This window comes from Lacerta agilis, chromosome 12 (genome assembly GCF_009819535.1).
Source record: "Lacerta agilis isolate rLacAgi1 chromosome 12, rLacAgi1.pri, whole genome shotgun sequence".
Taxonomy (NCBI): domain Eukaryota; kingdom Metazoa; phylum Chordata; class Lepidosauria; order Squamata; family Lacertidae; genus Lacerta; species Lacerta agilis.
In genome coordinates this window covers 55,469,165-55,492,401 of record NC_046323.1, presented here as the reverse complement: position 1 = coordinate 55,492,401, position 23,237 = coordinate 55,469,165, and the positions used below count along the sequence as shown (strand labels likewise).

Genomic DNA, 23,237 nt, shown 5'->3' with positions numbered 1-23,237 from the left:
TAGCAATAGAGAGCCAGTGTGGTGTAGTGGTTAAGAGCGGTGGACTCGTAATCTGGGGAACCGGGTTCGCGTCTCCGCTCCTCCACATGCAGCTGCTGGGTGACCTTGGGCTAGTCACACTTCTCTGAAGTCTCTCAGCCCCACTCACCTCACAGAGGGGAGGAAGGGAAAGGAGAATGTTAGCCACTTTGAGACTCCTTCGGGTAGTGAAAAGCGGGATATCAAATCCAAACTCTTCTTCTTCTTCTAATTCTTCAAATGTCCAGTTCTGTACTTAGGCAGGAAGAGCCAGATCCACAAATATAGGATGGGTGGAACCTGGCTTACTAGCAGTGCATGTGAAAAGGATCTCAGGGTCTTGGTGGACCACAAGCTTAACATGAGTCAACAGTTACAGGTAGGTAGCCGTGTTGATCTGCCATAGTCAAAACAAAATAAAATAAAAAATTCCTTCCAGTAGCACCTTAGAGACCAAATAAGTTTGTTGTAGCTATGAGCTTTCGTGTGCATGCACACTTCTTCAGATACAGTGTGATGCAGCAGCAAAAAAAGGCTCATGCTGTTCTAGGCTGCATCAACAGAAGTCCAGCATCCAGATGAAGGGAAGTGATAGTCCCACTCTATTCTGCCTTGCTCAGACCTCACCTGGAATACTGTGTCAGGTTCCGGGCACCACAATTTAAAGAGGATGTTGAAAAGCTGGAAGGTGGTTAGGATGCTCTTCCCTAGTGGAATATCACAGGCATGTCTGTGGTGGGAGGAACAGCTGGGTGCTGGAGGAACCTAATGCCCCGTCCGGTGGGGTCCTGGTCTCCTTACTCCTGGGGGGGGGGTAAGGAGACTCCTCTGAAGGAAGCCTTCCTTGGATGCAAAGACAGTTCCAACTCTCAGGCTCTTGTGAAGTCATCTCTGTGAGGGAAAACGCATGAGTGGGTTGGGGCTGTTCAACTCCAGATATTCTTGGATGACACTGGACTAATCGCATCCATTTGTCTGGTGCTACTGAAACGGACTTGGTCACCCTGATAGCGGACTGCAACGTTATCACAGTCTAAGGACATATTCCGGCAAGGCAAAAAGCCCTCCGGGGAAGGTGGGAGGCATGGAGCAGGGCCAGTGAGGGGGACAGCCTGAGGCCAAGCCAGACTGGGTCCTGCTGCTGCCCTCTGTTGAGGTTCATCAGCCCTGGTAGACACGGGCATTGTGTGTACATTTTCTCGCATTTAAACAATGCATTTATCTAAATTACTACAAAAAGGGAAAGGAATAGGAGAAAATGCTGGCAGCCTTGTCTTGTAAGCTTGGCCCTGATCTTCTCCCTTTTGGCAGCTTTGAGATTTGGCTGGATCTAATGTGCAGAGTTCAGGGAGTTCAAACTGGGCTCTGCCAAGTGAAGTGAAAGCGAAAGAGGCGAAGGCACGGGAAGCTCAAGTTCACAGCCGGTCAAGGCCACTTGTAAGGAAGGATTCTGCCTTCCCAGAAAGGGAGAGATTTCCTTTCACCAGTGTAAACACATCCCACCCTACAACTGGGTTGGGTTTTCTGGTCAGGGGTGTGTGTGTGTGTGTGTGTATGTGTATTTGTATATATATGTTGGAGAAAATAATACCGTAATTTCTCTTTCAGCTAAGCCATCTTGCTGGGAAGTAGGAAAGGGGGAGGGGGCTAAAGAGGGAGAGGAAAGATTTTTATTGCAATTCACCTTCTGGTGTCTGAAGCTGAAACCCAAAGTCCTGCTCCATGCAGAGAAGCACAGGCAGAGAGCTAGCAGAGGAGGACAGCCTCCAGGGTCACCAATGTCCCCAGATCTCAAAAGCCCTCAGGGACCTAACTCTGACACCCACAGGATCTGGTGTGAGCATCCTTAGCCACCCAGAGCTGGAGTGCAGAGTGGGCTTTGCCCAGCAAGCAAGGAAGAGGCTTAAAAGCACTTTCTGTGCCTGGTCCACCCGGAGTGTTTAAGCTCTCTGCCTTGCTTGCTGGGCTGGGCCTGCTCAGCATGCGGTCTCTGGGAGTACTGCAGGTTCCCTCTCTCTTCCCCTCAGCCATTAGCAACAGGGGGGCTCCATGGGTCGGTAAAGGACCCCTAGACCAGGTATAGGCAAACTCAGCCCTCCAGATGTTTTGAGACTACAATTCCCATTATCCCTGACTACTGGTCCTGTTAGCTTGGGATGATGGGAGTTGTAGTCTCAAAACATCTGGAGGGGGCAGGACTTTGTTAGGGGACAGAACTTTTGTTAGAAGGCAGAACAGATGTGATAATGGTAATGGTAATGATAATTTATTTTTTTATACCCTGCCCATCTGGCTGGTGGCTCTCAACAGAATTAAAAACACAATAGAACATCAAACACTAAAAACCTGTTAACTTCACTTTTTGTAGCGAGGGGCCCGCCAGAAGGCCCTCGGAGCTGGACCTCAGTGTCCAGAGGGCTGAAGGATGGAGTGGAGACGCTCCTTCAGGTCTACTGGGCCGAGGCCATTTAGGGCTTTCAAGGTCAGCACCAACACTTTGAATTGTGCCCGGAAACGTACTGGGGGCCAATGAAGATCTTTCAGGACCGCTGTTATATGGTCTCGGCGGCAGTCAGTTAAGCATTTCTATTGTTTTACTTGATTGAGAGGGACAGCTGCCCCCCCCCCCCCGAGCCGCCCCTGCCCTTGGCTATGCCCATGCTTGCAATGCAGAATTTTTTCATCCAATGTGGGGCTTGGAGCCATGACCCCAGGATTAAGAGTCTTGTGCCCTACCAACTGGGCTGCCCATCCTGTGGATCTGGGGTCAATGGCAGAACCTTTAGCAGCCCCAGGGAGGAACTAAGAGGGGGGTGCTCCAGCCCCAGTATCTGCCTTGCACCTGTCGCTGTGCTCTCCCCCCACCGCATTTAACTTCTGCTCTGTTTTCACCGTGGTCTCCCTGCTCCCATCTGAAATTCAGGTTTCAACCTGCCCTGGGGGGAAATGAGCCACGCCGGTTCAGTTCAGCTCTCCACCCTCAACCAGCTATATAAAAAACAAACAAACCCACACACTGTCATCCAACTTCTTATCGAATAGCTTCTCGAAATAGGTGTGTTTCCAGGAAGGCGGCCAAGGAAGCGGGTTCTGAAAGGGAGTGGTGACAAGTGGTTGGAGGTAAACACAGGTAAGTGTTTGGGAGCGTGGGCATGGGCACATTTTTGGGAGGGCAAATGGTTGGAGGAAGCACACCTCCCTCAGTATTTGGCTGCTTGCCCCCCCACCCCCACCCCAGAGCAAATCAGAGTGCTTAGAAATAAGTTGTTTTTAAAAACTTGTGAGCTTGTGTTGTCCCTTTCTCATCCCTGACACAGGGACTTTTCAGTGACTCATAGCCCAGAAAATAATGCTTTCAGTTTCACCCAGGCCAGAAGGGCAGCCAGTATTTTGCGGGGGGGGGGGGGCAGGACACCCACCTGTCATTATCCTCTGTCTGGCTCTGTCTAGCAGATTCAGAATGAAATGTCTCAACAACAGTTGTTTTAAATTGCTTTTTCTCTTCTTTTTACCCCAACCTGCCCAAATCTTTCCACAATTTATACTTTTAGTTAAGTGTTTGCATTCTTCTTTTTCTTGCCCCACCCCCTGGCTACGTTCATGGAGGGGAATGCATTTGGAAGATGAAAAGAAAGGAATGGTTAAGAGAGTGGGTATGTTTCCCCTGAAAAAGAGAAGACTCAGAGGTGATAGGATAGTCATGTTCAGGGGTCAGCAACCTTTTCCAGCAGGGGGCCGGTCCACTGTCCCTCAGACCTTGTGGGGGGCCGGACTATTTTTTTTTGGGGGGGGTGAATGAATTCCTGTGCCCCACAAATAACCCAGAGATGCATTTTAAACAAAAGGACACATTCTGTAAAAACACGCTGATTCCCAGACCATCCATGGGCCAGATTTAGAAGGCGATTGGGCCGGATCCAGCCCTTGGGCCTTAAGTTGCCTACCTCTGGTCATGTTCAGCTAGCTGGAGTGCTGTCACCTAGATGAGAGGAGAGAGCAGAAGCTTGGGTTTTTGTTTGTTTGTTTGTTTGTTTATAATTTTTATTAAATTTTCTGTTTTACAATTTAGAATACTCATTTAAACAACCTTAAAATACTGATGACTTCCCTTCTTCTCCTTCTATGGTTCATTTTGCATAACATAAATCCCCACATATCTTATATAAATTCAGTATTCCATTATTACATCCATCAAAACTTATTTACATTGTTGAATTTATCTTAATGCTGCCAACATTTTCAAGTGTACACAATTCCCCACCCCACCCCATATCTTCCCATCTTCTTTAAATGTGCAGTCATACCTCGAGTTGCATTTGCTTCACGTTGCGTTTTTTCTGGTTATGAACGCTGCTTCGCACATGCGCAGGAGCACTCTATTGCGTCACGCGCACAGGCAGAAGCGGCGCTCTACTTACAGACTTTTCGGGGTGCAAATGGCACCCCGGAACAGATCGCATCTCTAAGTAGAGGTGACACTGTATGTTCTTCTTGCTCTCTTATTCTATATGTTAGGTCTGCAAGTTGTGCATATTATGTCAACCTATGTTTACATTCTCCTTTGGTTGGGACCTCGCTCGTTTTCCACTTTTGGGCTAACGAAACACGGGCCGCAGAAGTGGCATACCTAAATAACCTTTTTTTGACACCTGGGAATTTCCGTCTGAATTATCCCCAACAAAAAGGACTCTGGCTTTTTGGGGAAAGTGAATCATAGAATCCTAGAGTTGGAAGAGACCCCAAGTGCCATCCAGTCCAACCCCCTGCCAAGCAGGAAACACCATCAAAGCATTCCTGACAGATGGCTGTCAAGCCTCCGCTTAAATACTTTTAAACATTTTTTATTAATTCATTATAAATTTCCCCCCAATACTCTTTTACCCTTTTACAGGTCCACCACAGACTAAAGAACGTACCCTCGGCCTCATTGCATTTCCAGCACTTATCTGATTCAGTCTTTTACATCTTAGCAAGTCTACTTGGAGTTAGATAACACCTGTAAATCATCGTAAATAGTTCTCCCTCAGGGAATAACATGCCATAAACCTCAGGTCAATCTTCCCAGAAGTAGCTTGTTTCTTGCTGCACCCAAGTTTCATATTACAAGAAAGGTGTTTCCTACTAGACACCAAGAAGAACTTCCTGGTGATAAGAGCTATTCAGCAGTGGAACAGATTCCTGCAGAAAGTGGGGCTCTCTCCTTCATTGGAGGTTTTCAAACTAAGGTTGGATTGCTTACCTGTGATTCCTGCATGATATTGCAGGAGTTGCACACCTTTTTATTATCAAATTTTTGCAGAACAATTATCAATCAAAATAATCAAATACATTTCCCCCCTTTTTTGGACCCACCCCCCACCCCCCAAAACTTCCCTCAGCTCCCTTCTCTGATTTGTTTATACTTATTATTTTCTGCATGTTATAATTTTGTACATATCATTACATCATCTATCATGTGTTTCTCCAAATAAATTTGTGAATGTTTATTCAAACCCTGCCAAGTCATTTTGTTGTCTCTTTAAGTAGTTTGTAAAAAAAATTCCCACTCTTCCTTAAAGTTCCGGTTGTCCTTCTCACGTAACTTGTTTGTTAACTTCGCCATTTCCTCATAACTCACCAGTTTTTCTTGCCATTGTTCTTTCGTCGGGATTTCCTCGTTCTTCCATCATTGTGCCAACAAGACTCCTGCCGCTGTTGTAGCAATACATGAATAAATTCTTTGTTCTCCTTGGCAGGTCTTGTCCTAAAATCCCTAACAAAAATGCTTCTGGGTTTTTTTTTTAAAAAAACAAATGTCATTTTAAACATTTTTTTCAATTCACTGTATGTCATCTCCCAGAATTTTTTTAACTTTTCTACATTCCCAGCACATATGATAAAACGTACCTTCTTTTTCTTTACATTTCCAACATGTATTTCACCCAGTTTTGTACATTTTTGCTATTTTTACTGGGGTAATATACCATCTATACATCATTTTCATATAATTTCCTTTCAAAAGAGAACAATCTGTAAATTTCAAATTTTCCCTCCACAATTTTCCCCAGTCCTCAAATTGTATGTTATGTCCTATATCTTGCGCCCATTTAATCATCAGTTGGGTACCTTTCAACTCTTCAGTTCTGTGATTCCATGACAGGGGAGGTGGGATCAGGGGTGGAGGAAGGGGGGCGGTGTGGGTGGCTCCCCCCGGGTGTCATCACTGAGGGGGTGACATTTGGCATGCCTCCTGCCCACCCATGACTCCGAAGCCTACCCCGAGCCATCGGGGGGAAGGAGCTGAGCTGCGCCGCCTTACCGGCAGTCTTCCCCCCTTCTCCCTTCATTTTGTCAGCTCGGGGGAGGTTTGGGAGTTGTGGGTGGGCGGTGTGCCGTTGCCCCCACTCCCAGGCTGCTTCCTTGGGGAAGAAAGCCTCCACTGAGCTGTCAAAAGGAAGAAGGAAGGGAGGAAGGCTGCTGGCAAAGCCGGCCAGGAAGCAGCCCACCATGGGCGGCCTGCTCCACCCCCAGCCCCCATGGGCATCTCGCCCCCTGGGACACTCGCTCTGCCCCCATGGGTGGGATGCATGGTTCTGCAGACAGCCACCTATAATAACGAAGGCAATGAGGACTCTGGAGGAGCTGGGTGGGGTGTGCAGTGGGAGGGGTATTTAAGTAGGCAAGGAGAAGCAAACAGCAGGAACCACTCAGAGCAGAGGAGAGTGCGATTTCTCCTCTCAGATTTCACCAGGACCCTGGAAATCTGGAAAAGATAGAAAAGGAGAGATTGGAGCTGCTGGAGGGTGTTGACATCCGCCCGTCTCAAGAGACAATGGAGGAGTGGGGAAGATGAAGGCATCTGGTTACCTGCCTTAGATGCACCAGGGGGTTCCATCTCTCTGCGCTCCTCCCAGAAAAGCCATTCCTCTTCTGGCCACTGACGTGGATAAAAGACCGGACTGTCTCCAGCCATATGAATGATGCTCTGAGAATTTGGACACCAACATGGTAAAGCCTGGTAGGGACATGCCCTCCGTTTGTCCATGGACCATTTCCTTCTCTCCCCTTCCCCCATGCTTTGATTGCTAAAGCCCCCCTCCCACATGTGTCTGTGACTGCGGGTGCTGGTCCCCCCCCCAGGCTACAATGTGCCGGGGGTGGGGCAGGAACATGAGGTGGCAGGCAGAGAAATAAATTAATTATAATCCAAAATGCGTGGGAAACAAGCCTTTTACTGAGGTATAGAATGTTGCCAGCAAGAAAGCAAGAAAAGTCCTTCCTGTAACCAATTCAGGCTTTGTAGCACTTCAAAGAGAAACCAGCCGGAAATGAAAGTAACAAGTATTCAGGCTATTGTGATGTAACAATGGCTGCCCGCAGACTGACCTGGTCTCCGTATCCTGAGGGCGTGCGGGGGTTTCTTTACAGAGCTAATAATTAGAGTTCACAGGGAATCTTTTACCAAGTCCCCCCTCGTCCCTGTCCTTCTGGGGGGCTTCCTGTATCAAGCTTGGGAGTTTGACAGCTTCAAAACAGTCTCTCTACAGCCACAGTGCAATTTCGCTTACTTTGGCTCTGCCGCTTTCGGAGGGCTCAGACCTCCTTGTAAATCCCCTCCGTGCCAAATTTTTCCAGAGATTTTGTAAATTTACGGTACTCATGAAGTCCAAATTGAGAAATCCAAATTTCCAGGAGAAGCAAAGCACTCTTTACCACAAGCAGTCGCAGCTTCGCGCAGCCAGGCTAGTGCTCAATCCACAGTACCCGCGCCTTCCACTTCACCCACTCTCGCCAAACCCTACTGGGGTTTACCGGGGAGTAAACGAGGCGCAACGGGTACCCGCCGGATCACCACATCTCCAGGACGCTCGACCTGGAGTTTTTCTGGCGGTCTGTAGTGTGGTTACAGTTCCCCCCCACCTGACAGCGCCGGAGAATCTCGGAGAGAGAATTCTCCTGACTGGCCAGAATGGCGCTTCACCAGAAGTCCCCCCCCCATGCTTTGATTGCTAAAGCCCCCCTCCTACATGTGTCTGTGACTGCGGGTGCTGCTCCCCTGTCCAGGCTACAATGTGCTGGGGGTGGGCCAGGAACATGAGGTGGTGTTGGGCAAATTGGGGCATTGAGGCCCACCTGGAACGGGCTCCAAGACCTGACCGCTTGTGATTCCTGGCCTCTCCAAGAAATGGATGAAGTGAACATGCGTGAGGGGTGCCCAAAGTTCTTGACCTTTTTTTAGGATTGAAGTTGTTGAGCTTTTTTTCCTTTCTCAATTTTGCCCCAAAGTTGTTGAGAGGAAATAAACTGCCACAGGGGCCAGATTAGGTCTCCGGGCCAGACTTTGGACATACCTGCCCTAGACTCTTGGCAATGCTCCCCCCCCAAAAAAACTCAGCAACTCTTGGCAATGACAATGGGTAGATCACTGCCATTTTTTTATACTGGGAGTAGATCACAGTCTCTTGGGAGTTGGACGTGCCTGCCCTAGAGCATGGCCCCACTGCAGCCACAGTGCATAAAAATGGAAGATAATATGTATTGCTGTTGTTGTTTGTATACTGCCCTTCACCCCAACATCTCAGGGCAGTTCTGCCGGGGTTGACTGCTTTTGCTCCAGAGGGCCTCTTCTCTCCCAATCTCATATAAATTGAGGCTGGTTGTGGCTGCGCTGGATGTCGGGGGAAACCTTCCTCTACTGCCAAGAGCCCACATATCTGAGGCCAAGATGGAGGCCCTGCTGACAACCTCTATCCCAAAAGCCCAGGGGGAAGAACAGATCCCCGGTGATGTCGATCCCTGTTGTATGAAGCCGACCAGCTTCCATACATCCATTTTGGGTCCAGATGCCAGGAAAGGGAGGGTTGTGCAACCAAGGACCTTGTTTCTGCATGGATCCGACTTGTGGGGAGGCGGCAGGAGGGGGTTGGACTGGATGGCCCTTGGGGTCCCATCCAACTTTACGCTGCACCACTTAAGAGGCTTTCTGGAGTGAAATGCTGACGAGTGGGAACGGCTTCCACCATCTCACAACTTCCTTCTCCCACTGAAAATGATCTTTGTCCCCTTGCACTTAGTCACTCCCGAATAGATAAAAGGAAAAGTGGCCTCTGTGCCTGAAACAGACTTGTGCTTTAAGAGGCGACAAACGCAAGTCGTACGCAACACAACTCAAGCAAGAGAGACACTTGTGGGCAAAGGGAGATTCATCTGATTCCCCTGTTTCTGGTAAGATGCATTTCCACTATTAGAAATTGTCGTGACTTCTTTTATTGTCAAAAGCTTCTTTTGCGTGTCTGCTGCAAACCATGGCATATTGCAGAGGGGATTTGGCAGTAGGGATCTTGCACCCCTGCCCTCGCCTCCTGCTCTCTGGCTCTTTGGAAAGGCCACGAAACCATCCTGATATGGTCCAGACTTGGAGCAAATGAGTGAAGGCTGCAGTGCAAGGCTCTCCTGGGCTTTGGGGTGGGACTAGGGGGACCCCTGGCATGACCCCTAAGATGCTGAGCACCTCTCCCACTACCTGTTGTACTACCTGTTACCTGTTGAGGGAGGGGGCAGGCAGCTGTGGACCACCTGGGCTACTGCATCCTGGACATTTCTGTGTGTTCCCTTCGTTTGTTTTACCAGTCTCCATCAATTAATGAGAAAGGGAAGTGCATGGAAAATGCTCGGATTCATCAACATTCACTAAAAACAATATGTAAACCCCAGTGCGCCTAATCCACATGCTGAAAGGCTGCTCCCCCTTTTGTTGATGGGTTTCCAATGTGAAAGGTTCTTAACTGCCATTTGTGGTGGGATCGTGTGCATGTAAGCAAAATTTGGGATTTGGTGATTTTCAAACTCGGCACCGTCATCCAGACAATAGAACTGTCTCTGGTTGTGTTTAGTGTCCATGTTTGTGGGATGTAACTCTAGTTTACATAGCAAGATACTAATAACTCATTTGCTAACAGCTGCCCATTTAGTCGGAGCTCAGGACTGGAAGGACATTTCTATGTAATCTATTATGACCTGGTTTTAAAAATCCTTAGGCATAGCCCCATCAGAGAAATTGACCCACCAAATCTGGGTTCTCAGAAGGGAAGTGGACCTGTTGGCTTTCTGTAGCTTATTTCACAATACAGTCACACAGGTGGCAAATTCCATCAAAATGTGATGTCATCTGGCGCCAATTTTGATATGTGATCTCCCATATGCTCCAAGTCATAGAGTCATAGAATTGTGGAGTTGGAAGGGGCCCGATCCATAGAATCATAGAGTTGGAAGAGACCACCTGGGCCATCCAGTCCAACCCCCTGCCAAGCAGGAAACACCATCAAAGCATTCCTGACAGATGGCTGTCAAGCCTCCGCTTCAAGACCTCCAAAGAAGGAGACTCCACCACACTCCTTGGCAGCAAATTCCACTGTCAAACAGCTCTCACTGTCAGGAAGTTCTTCCTCATGTTTAGGTGGAATCTTCTTTCTTGGAGTTTGAATCCATTGCCCCATGTCCGCTTCTCTGGAGCAGCAGAAAACAACCTTTTATATATTTGAACATGGCTATCCTAGCACCCCTTAACCTTCTCTTCTCCAGGCTAAACATACCCAGCTCCCTAAGCCGTTCCTCATAAGCCGATCCTCTGCATTACTGGAATCACACCTGAATGTTCTGACTTGGGACAGTCCTGATTTTGTTTGTTTGTTTCTTTGATAATTGAGAAATTCTTACCCTAGATATGCACCCAAGTTCTAACAGGTAACTCAGATCTGCCTCTGATCTGTGGAACAGCATTTCTGTCAAGAGAGGACAGGCACCCAGAAAAAAATAGAAGACATTTGTCTGTTCCAACACACAGCCAGATGAAGGAAGTTTGTGCCTTGATGGTCTGCTTGGTATTGGGGTTGTTTTTTTTTTAAGTTGCTACTATTTGTTTTAGAATATTTTTGAACTGTTTTTATTGCATTTTGTACTTTCAACGTGTGTTGAAAGCAATAAAATCATGTCAATGATAGGAAGAAGAGTACATTTGTTTTTCTAATACATGTGTTTCTCTTTTAATTGTGACAGCAAATATTGTTAAAAAGAAGATGGCGTCTTCCAGAACACAGGAAACAAGTGAAATCAAACCACCTCAGAAATATCTCAAAGAAAGTATCCTTTTAGAAAGGGGTGAACCTTCTGTTTATGCATTAAAACTGAAAAAGGCATCTGAAACGTCTCCTAAGTACCATCTAGGAAAAGAGAACTTGCAGATCGCCAACAAAGTGATCATGATGATGGGAGCTTCTGGATCAGGGAAAACCACTCTCATCAATGGGATGATCAACTACATTCTGGGCGTGCAATGGGCAGATGAATTCCGGTTCAAACTTATTGATGAAGTGACAGGCAGAAACCAAACTGAAAGCCAGACATCAGAAGTGATGGCCTATGTGGTCAACTATCAAAAGGGTCTCAAGATCCCTTGCTCCCTCACTTTTGTTGACACTCCAGGATTCGGAGACACGAGAGGAATAGAGCAGGACAAAAAGTTAGTGGAGAAGATCCGAGAGTTTTTCTCCATCCCAGGAGGAATCAACCACATCGATTGTGTTTGCTTTGTGGTCAAGGCCTCCACAAACCGCATAACAGCAACCCAAAAATACGTTTTTGATTCTGTGCTCTCCATCTTTGGGAAAGATATCAAGGAGAACATTCAGTTCCTGATCACCTTTGCAGATTCACAGCCTCCCCTGGTCCTCGAGGCCATTAAGACGGCCGACGTTCCATGCGCCAAAGATGCCAGAGGGAACCCCGTGCATTTCAAATTCAACAATTCCGCCCTGTTTGCCAACAATGCCATGGGGGACGGGGAGAGCCCTAACTTTGATGAAATGTTTTGGAAAATGGGAATGATCAGCATGAAGACCTACTTTGACTCGCTAAGCAAACTGAACGCGAGGAGTTTGTCTTTGACGAAGGAAGTGCTCAAGGAGCGGAAAGAGTTGGAGGTGGTTGTGCAGGGCCTGCTGCCCCAGATCAAAACCGGGCTGGTCAAACTGGAAGAACTGAAGGAAACGGAACAAGCCCTGGACCAGCACAAAGCGGACATGGCGGCCAACAGAGATTTTGAGTATGAGGTCCTAGTCACTGTCAAAGTGCAGCAAGACCTCTCTGGACTTCAACAGTATGCAACCAACTGCAAGACCTGCGAGTTCACCTGCCACTATCCTTGCTGGGGTACTGGGGACCTGCTGAACCGCTTTTGCTCCGCTATCGATTTCTTCTCAGGAAAATGCAGCGTTTGTCCCGGCAAGTGCTCAGCCAGCGACCACCGCAACCAGGATTACCAATTTAAGGATGAAATAAGGAAAGAGAAGAAGACCTATGCGGAGCTGAAGAAAAAGTACGAACATGCCTGCCATGAGTTGGGGACAGCGGGAGAGCTGCTTCAGCACCTCAGCCAGGAGTACATCGAGGTGAGAGAGAATCTGTTTGCAAACATCCAGAGAGCATCTCAAAGCCTGCGGCGCCTGCAGGAAATTGCCCTGAAGCCCAACCCGCTCTCCACCCCAGAATACATCGACATGCTCATTGCGTCCGAAGAGGAGGAACGCAAGCTTGGATATCAGAAAAGGATCCAGTTGCTCAAGGACGTGAAGAGAGAAGCAGAGATCATACAGAAGATTGTGAATAATGAGGCTCTACTGCCAGAGGAGGAGGAGATGATGAGCGAACTGAAGAAGGACAGAAGAAAATTCCACTTGATATCCAGATATTGGAAGATAAGGGCGATGAATAGTCTCCCTAAATGAAGGGGCAACACAACAGCTCCTGTTTAGCCTTAGATCTCTGTATCCTTTTTACTAGGTACAGGGACTCCGAGGCTTGATCTCCACTGACCTGAACTCATCTGGGGCTGGATCTGGGGGGCTTGACCCCTGGATCCAGGGGAGATCAGGGTGACTCTGCACAGCCCTAATGGTTAAACAGCTCATTTTTTCTTAATATTTAGGGTAATTTACTATAAAACTGGAAAAGCTTTTAACTAGTTGGGATCAGTGGAAGTTATTTTTTTGGGGGGGGACACAAGTAAAAGTAGAATTGCATAATAATTAAATAATATTACTTTTGCATGTCATAATTATACTCTGCCCCCACAGTTGGAGGCAGCAGTTCTTCTGAATAGCAGATGCTGGATGCTGCAGGAGGGGAGAGCATTGGCCTTGTGTTTGAGTCTTGCCAGGGGGCTAAACCTTTGGGAGAACAGGATGCTGAACTAGATGGGCCGTTCTCTCTCTCTCTCTCTCTCTCTCTCTCTCTCTCTCTCTCTCTCTCTGCAATGAATATATTTTACTGAAAGAATTTCAGCTATAAAAAATAAAGTGATACAGAGAAAAAAGGCGGGAAGGGGGAAAATAACAAAGATGTGTAAGAAAAAGAACAATATACAAAAATGCAATGCGATATACTCTCAGACATTCTTATATAAATTGATACAGTGTCGTTATCCAGGATAACTTATCCTAATACACATGTAGATGTTAATAGCCATAAACTCATTCCAGATGTTGTCATGTTTATCCAAGCAATGTCTATGGCAGTGAAAAGTGGATTGCAGAGATGGAATATAACATCAAATGGACTTGTGTGTGTAAAGTAAAAATAAAAAGGGGAGGAAAGGGAGAGAAGCTCTATTCTAAAAAAGTTAATGATGGAAACTTAGAGCGGGCTCTTCCCTAGTCTTCATCATCCTCAGACTAAACTGAATTTAATTTAATTGGAAGTGTAACCCTTTATCTTCGGCTGAATAGAGATAGAAGAGGAAACTGTGAGCTTACCAAAGAAGGTTCATTATTGATGATGATGATGATGATAGTTTTTTATTACAGTCGACGACCAACCCACCCACCCACACTAACACACATACAGAATCAATAATAAATGCAATTTAAAATTGATTTGAGATTTGATCTAAAAGGGGTTGGCCGTCTTAAAACTAAAGTGTATTAAAATTAATAATTATTGCTTTAAGAGAATTAAAATTAATTAAAAGAATCAGCAATGCAGATTATTATAATACTCAAATTGAAAGAAGGATCAGGAGCCACCTATTTGTGTGGACCGAAGCTTAATAGCGACAGCACAAAACTTTGCCACCGCAGCGGTGACCTTAGGATTGGCATCTGAGTTACCGGTATTTTAAGTTTGAGTTATTTTAAGTTTGACAGCTTGCTCTACTCCCCAGACTGAGGGGGAAATGGTGAAAACATGATTTTTTGGGGGGACACTATGATTTTTGCAGCTGCTGCTAATGTTGCAATACAATGAAGCTCGGGACAGAGCAACGGAGAACTTCTGAAACAACAGTGGGAGGCTAGATCTGCCCAAGGCATGATGGAGAACAGCAACAACTGACGAAAGATACACATGATATATTACAAAGACAGGAAGAACAAAATAGAAAATAAAAAATCCCTTCCAGTAGCTCCTTAGAGACCAACTAAGTTTGTTCTTGGTATCTGAAGAAGTGTGCATGCACACGAAAGCTCATACCAAGAACAAACTTAGTTGGTCTCTAAGGTGCTACTGGAAGGAATTATTTTATTTTTCATTTTGTTTTGACTATGGCAGACCAACACGGCTACCAACCTGTAAAAGACAGGAAGAAACATCATGGACAGAATAACTGCCACACACAAAAAGAACAAAGAGAGCGTTGAAATGCTTCACCTGTAGGACTAGAAATCATTGAATGTGTTAATGTGAATGGAAGTCGTTAAAATTGCGGTAGCGGTATAAGGGTCTGTTTTTCTGACTGGCGTGTGATGGAAATCTGTAAGATTTTGGAACGCAGAAATAAAGTAAATCGCCAAACCCCCTCAGTTCTAGCACGTGGGCGGGGGCCACCTGAAATGTATAATTTGGCTTTGGAATGATTCATATTATTAATGGCATTACAATTGGGCATTGTTATAATGAGGCTTTTATTAGAATATTGTGATTGAAAACTAATAAATATTATTTTCCACACCACGTCTACGTCGGTAAGCAGCCCGTTCACAAGTGGCGAGTGTCAGGGCATTTCTTCAAGGTCTTTTATTCTTCCCGTTCGCCCGTCTGCCTTGCTCTGAGCGCCCCCTGGAGGCGTGGGGGGGCTCTGCTCCCAGAGCATCTTCCTGCCCCCCCCCCACTTTGCGAGAGGGAATCCAGAGGCCGAAGAATATTTCAGGCACAACTGGGGGCCGAGGAGGACCAGACCAGCCAAGCGCGGCCCAAGCAGCGCCGCCAGCCTCTTCTGGGGTTTTATAAAAACATGAACGGAGATATGGCCGCTGACTCGCGCGGGGGCGGGGGCGGCGGTTGTACACGGGACTGGCTTGAATCCCCACGTGCGCGTGGCTGGTGTTGGGATTATGCTCAGCAAATGAAAAGAAATCGGACTTTTAAATACTGTAAGGGATGCAGGCAGTGGTGAGAGGGGTTTTTTGTTTTGTTTTTTTAACAGCCGTTCGAGAAGCTTGAAAAGCGAGAGATATGAAGGGAAATCCCCCGATTAAGCAGGAGCCCAGGAATACTGCTGCAGCCTCGTCTGGTCTGCCAGGAATCCTGGGCGCCTAAAACTGAGGCGAGGTTCAGATTTTGAAAGGCGGGAAGTTGGGAAAAGGCGGGAAAAGTTGTTTCCCTCGGAGCCGCTGAGGGGAAGAAGCAGCGGGGGGGGGGGAGCCCCTCAGAGACACAACGGGGACCCTCTTGTGAGGGGAGCAGAAAGGAGGGCTCTCAGACAAAGGGGCGGCAGCAGGGGGGGTCTCTCTCCCTCACAACCCCATTGCGTTCCTCTCATGGTGGAGAAGTGACCGTGTCTGCCTTAAAAGACAGGTTCTGTTTCAACCTCTGCTTACAAAAGGTTTCAAGGGACACCCAAAAGAAGGGGGGCCCTTCGGAGAACGGTTTCCGTTGACCACCTGAGTTGCTGGAGACACTACAGATGAGGCAAAGCAGATGTTGGAATCCACAAACTAGAATACAGTGGTACCTCAGGTTACAAACGCTTCAGGTTACAGACTCCGCTAACCCAGAAATAACGCTTCAGGTTAAGAACTTTGCTTCAGGATAAGAACAGAAATCGTGCTCTGGCGGCGCAGCGGCAGCGGGAGGCCCCATTAGCTAAAGTGGTGCTTCAGGTTAAGAAGTTTCAGGTTAAGAACGGACCTCCGAATCCGGAATGAATTCAGTACGTAACCAGAGGTACCACTGTACTCCCTCAGAGGCTCCTTTCCTTGCTAGTGTTACAACTAAGTGAAGAATATGTCAGAAGTCGATTGTTAGCCTGGAAAGAGAGGTTGAGAGGTGACACGAGATAACAAGGAGAACGAGTGCGCATGCTCAAGCGCTTCATGAATATTACTGAACACACCTCTGTGGGAGAAATGGCTAATTGGAATGATCATGTAATGTATGTTACAGGTGGGAGTACATCTTAAGGAGCAAAATGAAGAAGGCGTGACGGGAAGCCTGTAAAGTGCAATTTCTTAACCAATAGGAATTGGAGGAGGGATATTTGGACGGCCTTAGGTTATAAATTATCTGTGATGTGAACTCCCTCTTTCTGGCATGAGCTGGGGTGGGGGTGGGGTCTTTGCCCGCGCAGTACTGTGACTCCTTCTTTCACAGAGATCTGAATCCCTCAGGGAAAGATCCCTTGGACAGTTTTTGTCTAACAGGCCACCCCCTTAGTAAAAGCCCCACAGGCAGGAATGGGGAAGCCCAGGATGGTGTGGAGAGGGAGGGGGCACATGTTGCTCAGGGGGGAAACCCCTCACCCAGGGACTCTCATTGGGAGATGCCATGCAAGCGGCCTCAGAAGAGGAAGCCATTTTGGAGAAGAACCAAACTTGGCTGTTCTCTGCTGAGGGTCTCCTGCCTTTCTTCCAAGGCATCCAGGGGGCTGCAATGGCCAGAGGAAGAAACAGGCTCCCCCACCCTGAATCCCCTGCAGGGCCCTGGGGAGCAAGCAGAGCCTGACTCTGTTTCCTTCCCCAAGGCCTTGAAGGAACCTTGGGGTGCGGAAGGAGGTTCCTTCCTTCTCTGTGTTGTTTATATATGAGCTATAGAGATGGGATCACATGCAGACATTCCCAAGTTTAATACGGATCGCGTGAAAAAGATGGGGTCTGCTTCGGCATGTTGCCACCCCCCAACCTTCTGTAAAATGAACTTCACGGTATGAAAAAAATCTGTTTTAAAATTTATTGCTGATTCATTTTTCGAATGCTTTAAGGAGTTGTTCCTACCAAAAAATTGTGTTTGAGTCTCATTATAAATCATTTTCAGTCATGTGTATGTAGGAGAAATTCAAAAAGAGGATCCTAGACTGGAGGCTACCCACAGAAATCCAAAAGAAAAGGAGGAAGTCTCCAAGTGGAAAGATAGGCCTTTATTGAAATACAAATGTGCCTGCAAAGAACCACATCCCAAAAGGTGTTGCCACGGAAACTAGGGAGCTAAAGATGCTCTTCTGGCAGTGGGGTAAAATGTCATGGCTAAAGTCTTGAGGGCAGAAACCGGAAAATACTAGTTCCTTCTGGAAGGTTCTTTTCTGCTAAGGCAGCTGGATATATTTCCCTTTTGTTATCAGTTCACACTGAGCCAGAAAGATAAATCTGTCAGCTCAGTGGGTTGGTTTCCCTTTCTTACTTTCACATCTGCTGAGTTTTTTTTTAGTAACAAAGCTGAAAAACCATTAGTAAAAAGTTGTTCTTTTGCCAGTGAACTTTGCCTCTGCGTGGTTTATAGAGAACCAGATGCATCCACTCCAAAAAAAGAAGCTTCTGCATCTCAGCTCTCCATCCAGATATGGAGCGCCTTGGCATTGAAGTCTGCAGTTTGCCAATGCACATCTGAATGACCCAGAGGAGGATCATAGAATCCTAGAGTTGGAAGAGACCACAAGGGCCATCCAGTCCAACCCCCTGCCAAGCAGGAAACACCATAAAAGCAATCCTGACAGATGGCTGTCAAGCCTCCGCTTAAAGACCTCCAAAGAAGGAGACTCCACCACACTCCTTGGCAGCAAATTCCACTGCCGAACAGCTCTCACTGTCAGGAAGTTCTTCCTAATGTTTAGGTGGAATCTTCTTTCTTGCAGTTTGAATCCATTGCCCCATGTCCACTTCTCTGGAGCAGCAGAAAACAACCTTTCACCCTCCTCTAGATGACATCCTTTTATATATTTGAACATGGCTATCATATCACCCCTTAACCTTCTCTTCTCCAGGCTAAGCATACCCAGCTCCCTAAGCCGTTCCTCATAAGGCATTGTTTCAAGGCCTTTGACCTTTTTGGATGCCCTCCTCTGGACACGTTCCAGCTTGTCAGTATCCTTCTTGAACTGTGGTGCCCAGAACTGGACACGGTATTCCAGGTGAGGTCTGACCAGAGTGGAATACAGTGGTACTATTACTTCCCTTGATCTAGATGCTATACTCCTATTGATGCAGCCCAGAATTGCATTGGCTGTTTTAGCTGCTGCATCACACTGTTGACTCATGTCAAGTTTGTGGTCTACCAAGACTCCTAGATCCTTTTCACATGTACTGCTCTCAAGCCAGGTGTCACCCATCCTGTATTTGTGCCTTTCATTTTTTTTTTGCCCAAGTGTAGTACTTTACATTTCTCCCTGTTAAAATTCATCTTGTTCGCTTTGGCCCAGTTGTCTAATCTGTTAAGGTCATTTTGAAGTGTGATCCTGTCCTCTGGGGTATTAGCCACCCCTCCCAATTTGGTGTCATCTGCAAACTTGATCAGGATGCCCTCAAGCCCATCATCCAAGCCATTGATAAAGATGTTGAATAAGACTGGGCCCAAGACAGAACCCTGTGGCACCCCACTAGTCACTTCTCTCCAGGATGAAGAGGAGCCATTGATGAGCACCATTTGGGTTCGGTCAGTCAGCCAGTTACCAATCCACTGAATGGTAGCACTGTCTAGCCCACATTTTACCAGCTTCTTTACAAGAATATCATGGGGCACATTGTAATTTTGTAATCCACATTCAATAGCGAGATTGGTCGATAGTTCTTTACTTGTTTTATCCATATCTGGTTTGGAATACAGAACACCCTTAAGGAAGTACAGCTAGGTTGTTGGTAATTTATATAATTTGATGTTTTGTAAAGTATTAATTTTATAATTTGAAAGTTTAGAAGAACCTGCAATAGGAGTTAAATGGACAATGAAGCTCAGAGGAGGGGATTGGGGAAAATCCTCATACAATGGAAAATGTCAATATAATGGTCTGTGAAATGTATGAGTTTTCTTTGTGTTTTCTGGTTGTCTTATAATAAGATAGGCAATAAAAAATATTTTTAAAAAAGAAGAAGCAGCACATCAAGGTCCTGGAGTGGCCTAGCCAGTCTCCAGACCTTAATCCCATTGAAAATCTGTGGAGGGAGCTGAAGGTTCGAGTAGCTACACATCAGCTTTGAAATCTTACTAACTTGGAGAGGATCTGCAAAGAGGAGTGGGACAAAATACCTCCCGAGATGTGTGCAAACCTGGTGGCCACCTACAAGAAACATCTGACCTCTGTAATTACCACCTAGGATTTTGCCACCCAGTACTAAGTCATCTTTTGCAAAGGGATCAAATACTTATTTAATTCATTATAATGCACATCAATCTCTGAGTTTTGTCTTCTGGGATTCTGGGGGTTTTCCTGTTGTTATTCTGTCTCTCACAGCTAAAATTAACCAACCATTAAAATTATGGATTGGTCATTTCTTCGTCATAGGGCAAATACTATTTCCCCTCACTTTAGGTCCTTACCACTTTTGTCCTTTATTATTGTAATCTTTGCACAAAATGTTCCTTTCATATCTCCAATTTTCTTGAACGAATCTCTGGTGTTTCCCATTCTATTGTTATATGATACAAATGTGATAAAGGGTATTTTATTTATTTATTCTCCCTCGCCCCTTCCCTTTCTCATACAACTTTATTTCAATTTTTTGCTTTATTACTTTTCTTTCTTGGTCTTCCCTCTGTATGAATTCTTTGATGAATAGTGAGACCATCCTTCCGACTGAAGCTCTTTCCACATTCCAAGCACTGATAGGGTTTCTCCCCTGTATGAGTTCTTTGATGGGTTGTGAGATCACCTCTCTGACGAAAGCTCTTTCCACATTCCAGGCATTGAAAAGGTTTCTCCCCTGTATGAATTCTTTGATGCGTAGTGAGACTCTGACTGAAACGGAAGCTCTTTCCACATTCCAAACACTGATATGGTTTCTCCCCTGTATGAATTCTTTGATGGGAAGGGTTACTAAAGCTCTTTCCACATTCGAAGCAATGATAGAGTTTCCTTCCTGTATGAATTCTCTGATGCTTAGTGAGATTGTGACTGAGTCTGAAGCTCTTCCCACATTCCAGGCACTGATAGGGTTTCTCCCCTGTATGGACTCTTCCATGCAAAGCGAGATCACCTTTCTGACGAAAACTCTTTCCACATTCCAAGCACTGATAGGGTTTCTCCCCTGTATGAATTCTTTGATGGGTCTTGAGATTTGAGCCTTGACTGAAGCTCTTCCCACATTCAAGGCACTGATATGGTTTCTGACCTGTATGAGTTCTTTGATGAGCAGTGAGAGAATCCGATCGTTTGAACCTCATCCCACATTCCAAGCAGTGATAGGGTCTCTTCTCGGTATGAATTTTTTGATGGGAAGTGAGAGTGGCTCGGTGACGAAAGCTCTTTTCACACTCATGGCATTGAAAAGGTTTCTCCCCTGTATGAATTCTTTGATGGGAAGAGAGCTTAGCCTTCTCCCGGAAGCTCTTTCCACATTCCAAGCACGGATAGGGTTTGTCCCCTGTATGAATTCTTTGATGGGTAGTGAGACTCTGCCTGAGACTGAAGCTCTTTCCACATTCTAGGCATTGATAGGGTTTCTCCCCTGTATGAATTCTTCGATGGGAAGTGAGATGTGTGCTTTGATTAAAGCTCTTTCCACATTCTAAGCACTGATAGGGTTTCTCCCCTGTATGAATTCTTTGATGGAATGTGAGACTCAGCCGGTGACGAAAGCTCTTTCCACATTCTAAGCACTGATGGGGTTTCTCCCCTGTATGAACAATTTGATGGGAAGAGAGCTTAATCTCATCCCGAAATCTCTTTCCACATTCTGAACACTGATGTGTTCTCTCCCCTGAATGAATTCTTTGATGGGACGTGAGACTTCGCTTATCACTGAAGCTCTTTCCACATTCCAGGCATTTATATGGTTTCTCCCCTGTATGGATTCTTTGATGAGAAGTGAGATAGGACGCCTCGCTGAAGCTCTTTCCACATTCGAAGCACTGATAGGGTTTCTCCCCCGTATGAATTTTTTGATGGGAACTGAGATGGGAGCTTTTTCTGAAGTTCTTTCCACATTCCAAGCACTGATAGGGTTTGTCCCCTGTATGAATTCTTTGATGGGAAGTGAGATGATCCTTCCGACTGAAGCTCTTTCCACACTGCAAGCACTGATAGGGTTTCTCTCCTGTATGAATTCTTTGGTGGCAAGTGAGATGGGAGCTACAAGTAAAGCTCTTTCCACATTCCATGCAGTTATACGGTTTCTCTCCTGTATGAATTCTCTGATGGGAAGCAAGACTGCCTTTCCGAGTGAAACTCTTTCCACATTCTCTGCACTGATACAAGTTCTCTCTACTGTCAGTTCTTTCACGTGAAGTGAATCTATCCCTACGAATGACGCTCTTTCTCTGATGTGAGGTAGACTGGGAGCTCTGACAGATATTCTCTCCACACTCTGAATAGTCACATGACTTCTCTGCTATGTGGATTTTGTTGTGGTACCCATTGTTTCTCCCTTCCAATTCATCACCATCTGCAATGAAGAGAGAGCTAATTAGAGCCTCAGAAAGAAGTGGCGCTCCAGATTATTGAACAAACTCCCACCACCAGCACCTCACTGTGAGACTTGAGAGCGCTCTGTTTCAGCCACAAGCGGACATCCTTGAAGTGTAACTTAATGTCAGTGTCGATGTGTGGCATCTTCGACCCCCCAGCATTTCAGCACACCGGTGGGGCGCCTGACTCTCTTTAAACCAGTGGGGCGACACTGCCAGCATACTGGGACAGTGGCGCAGATGACAGAGATCCATAAAATCCAACACCTGACCCCTCCCCCAGTAATGCACTGCCATGTTAGCATAAGTCATGCAAATCTGCATCACTCAGAGCGAAGGGTGTTGGGATATTTGTACAGACCGAGCTGCAAAACATGTAGCAGTGAGGCTGATGTGACGTGTCTGTTTTTATGCTGTGAGAAAGCCTCAAGTCCTAGCAGCTTTCTCACACGTGATGTTAATGTACTTTACTTTCAGTTCTGGCTCAGATGCTGGACGTGCTTTATGCACAGCTCTGAATATCTGAGCTGGCTAGCAGAGACATATTCTGCCTCTACCTATAATAAATAGTTTAGCCTCTTTAATGGCTTGTGTGTGTTGTTCTTCACACTGGAGAGCAATCGCATATTGAATGTGCCACCGGTCTCACATAGCCGGGAATGTGCACAAGGCTTTGTTCCAGTCTCGGGGCAGTATCACAACTGACCCCAGGCGGGACACTTGCCAACAAAGGGGATGTGGTTCACATCCATTATTGAACAAAGTTAATAAATGCTTGTGATAGAGGAAGAACCGGAGAGAGTTAGATGTGAGGCCTTACTATAGTTTTCATTGCCTTTGTTGGCTGGTATTAACTGACATATTGCTTGGCTTTTATCTGGGATAGATTTTTTTTGGCTCAATCCTGGAATCCACTCCATCTCCAAGGTCAGTCAAATGCAGACAGAAGCCAAAACAACAGATCTCAGAGAAGTTACTTCAACTTCCCTAAAAGCTCTGAAGCCAACATTTAAGAAGGCCTGTGAGGGAAGGCCTGCTTTGATGGTGTTTCCTGCCAAGCAGGTGTTTGATGGTGTTTCCTGCTTGGCAGGGGGTTGGACTGGATGGCCCTTGTGGTCTCTTCCAACTCTATGATTCTATGGTTCAGCCATTGTTTAAAAAGGCCTGAATAGATGAAGAACATTCACAGAGGAAACAGTTGATACCCCTCCATTCAGGTTTCACAGTGGGGATGTTAGAATTAGACGTTGTTGGTTTCGATCCAAACAGTGGAGGTTCAGGCAGGGAGGTGGAGGAGCCCAAAAGGTGTCCACTTCTCCATCTCCATCCGCCTACCTGCCTCCCCCCACCCCCAAGCTGAG

General features: G+C 46.3%; 2 protein-coding genes across 2 annotated transcripts in view; one reads left to right on the top strand and one right to left on the bottom strand.

Moving 5' to 3' along the window:
* Nucleotides 1–23,237, bottom strand: part of LOC117056185 (zinc finger protein 208-like) — a 231,917-nt gene that overhangs the window by 207,742 nt on the left and 938 nt on the right. Inside the window, exon 3 of the mRNA XM_033166368.1 lies at nucleotides 20,049–21,854. Within this exon, the coding sequence (XP_033022259.1) occupies nucleotides 20,049–21,854 (1,806 nt within the window). The remainder of the gene's footprint in view (nucleotides 1–20,048; nucleotides 21,855–23,237) is intronic.
* Nucleotides 11,028–12,817, top strand: LOC117056189. The gene has a single exon (XM_033166374.1). The coding sequence runs from the start codon at nucleotides 11,073–11,075 to the stop codon at nucleotides 12,777–12,779; it is 1,707 nt and encodes a 568-aa protein (XP_033022265.1). The 5' UTR covers nucleotides 11,028–11,072; the 3' UTR covers nucleotides 12,780–12,817.

Bases quoted from the DNA above. Each gene is read 5' to 3' on its own strand.
- LOC117056189 (XM_033166374.1), top strand. From the start codon at position 11,073: ATGGCGTCTTCCAGAACACAGGAAACAAGTGAAATCAAACCACCTCAG.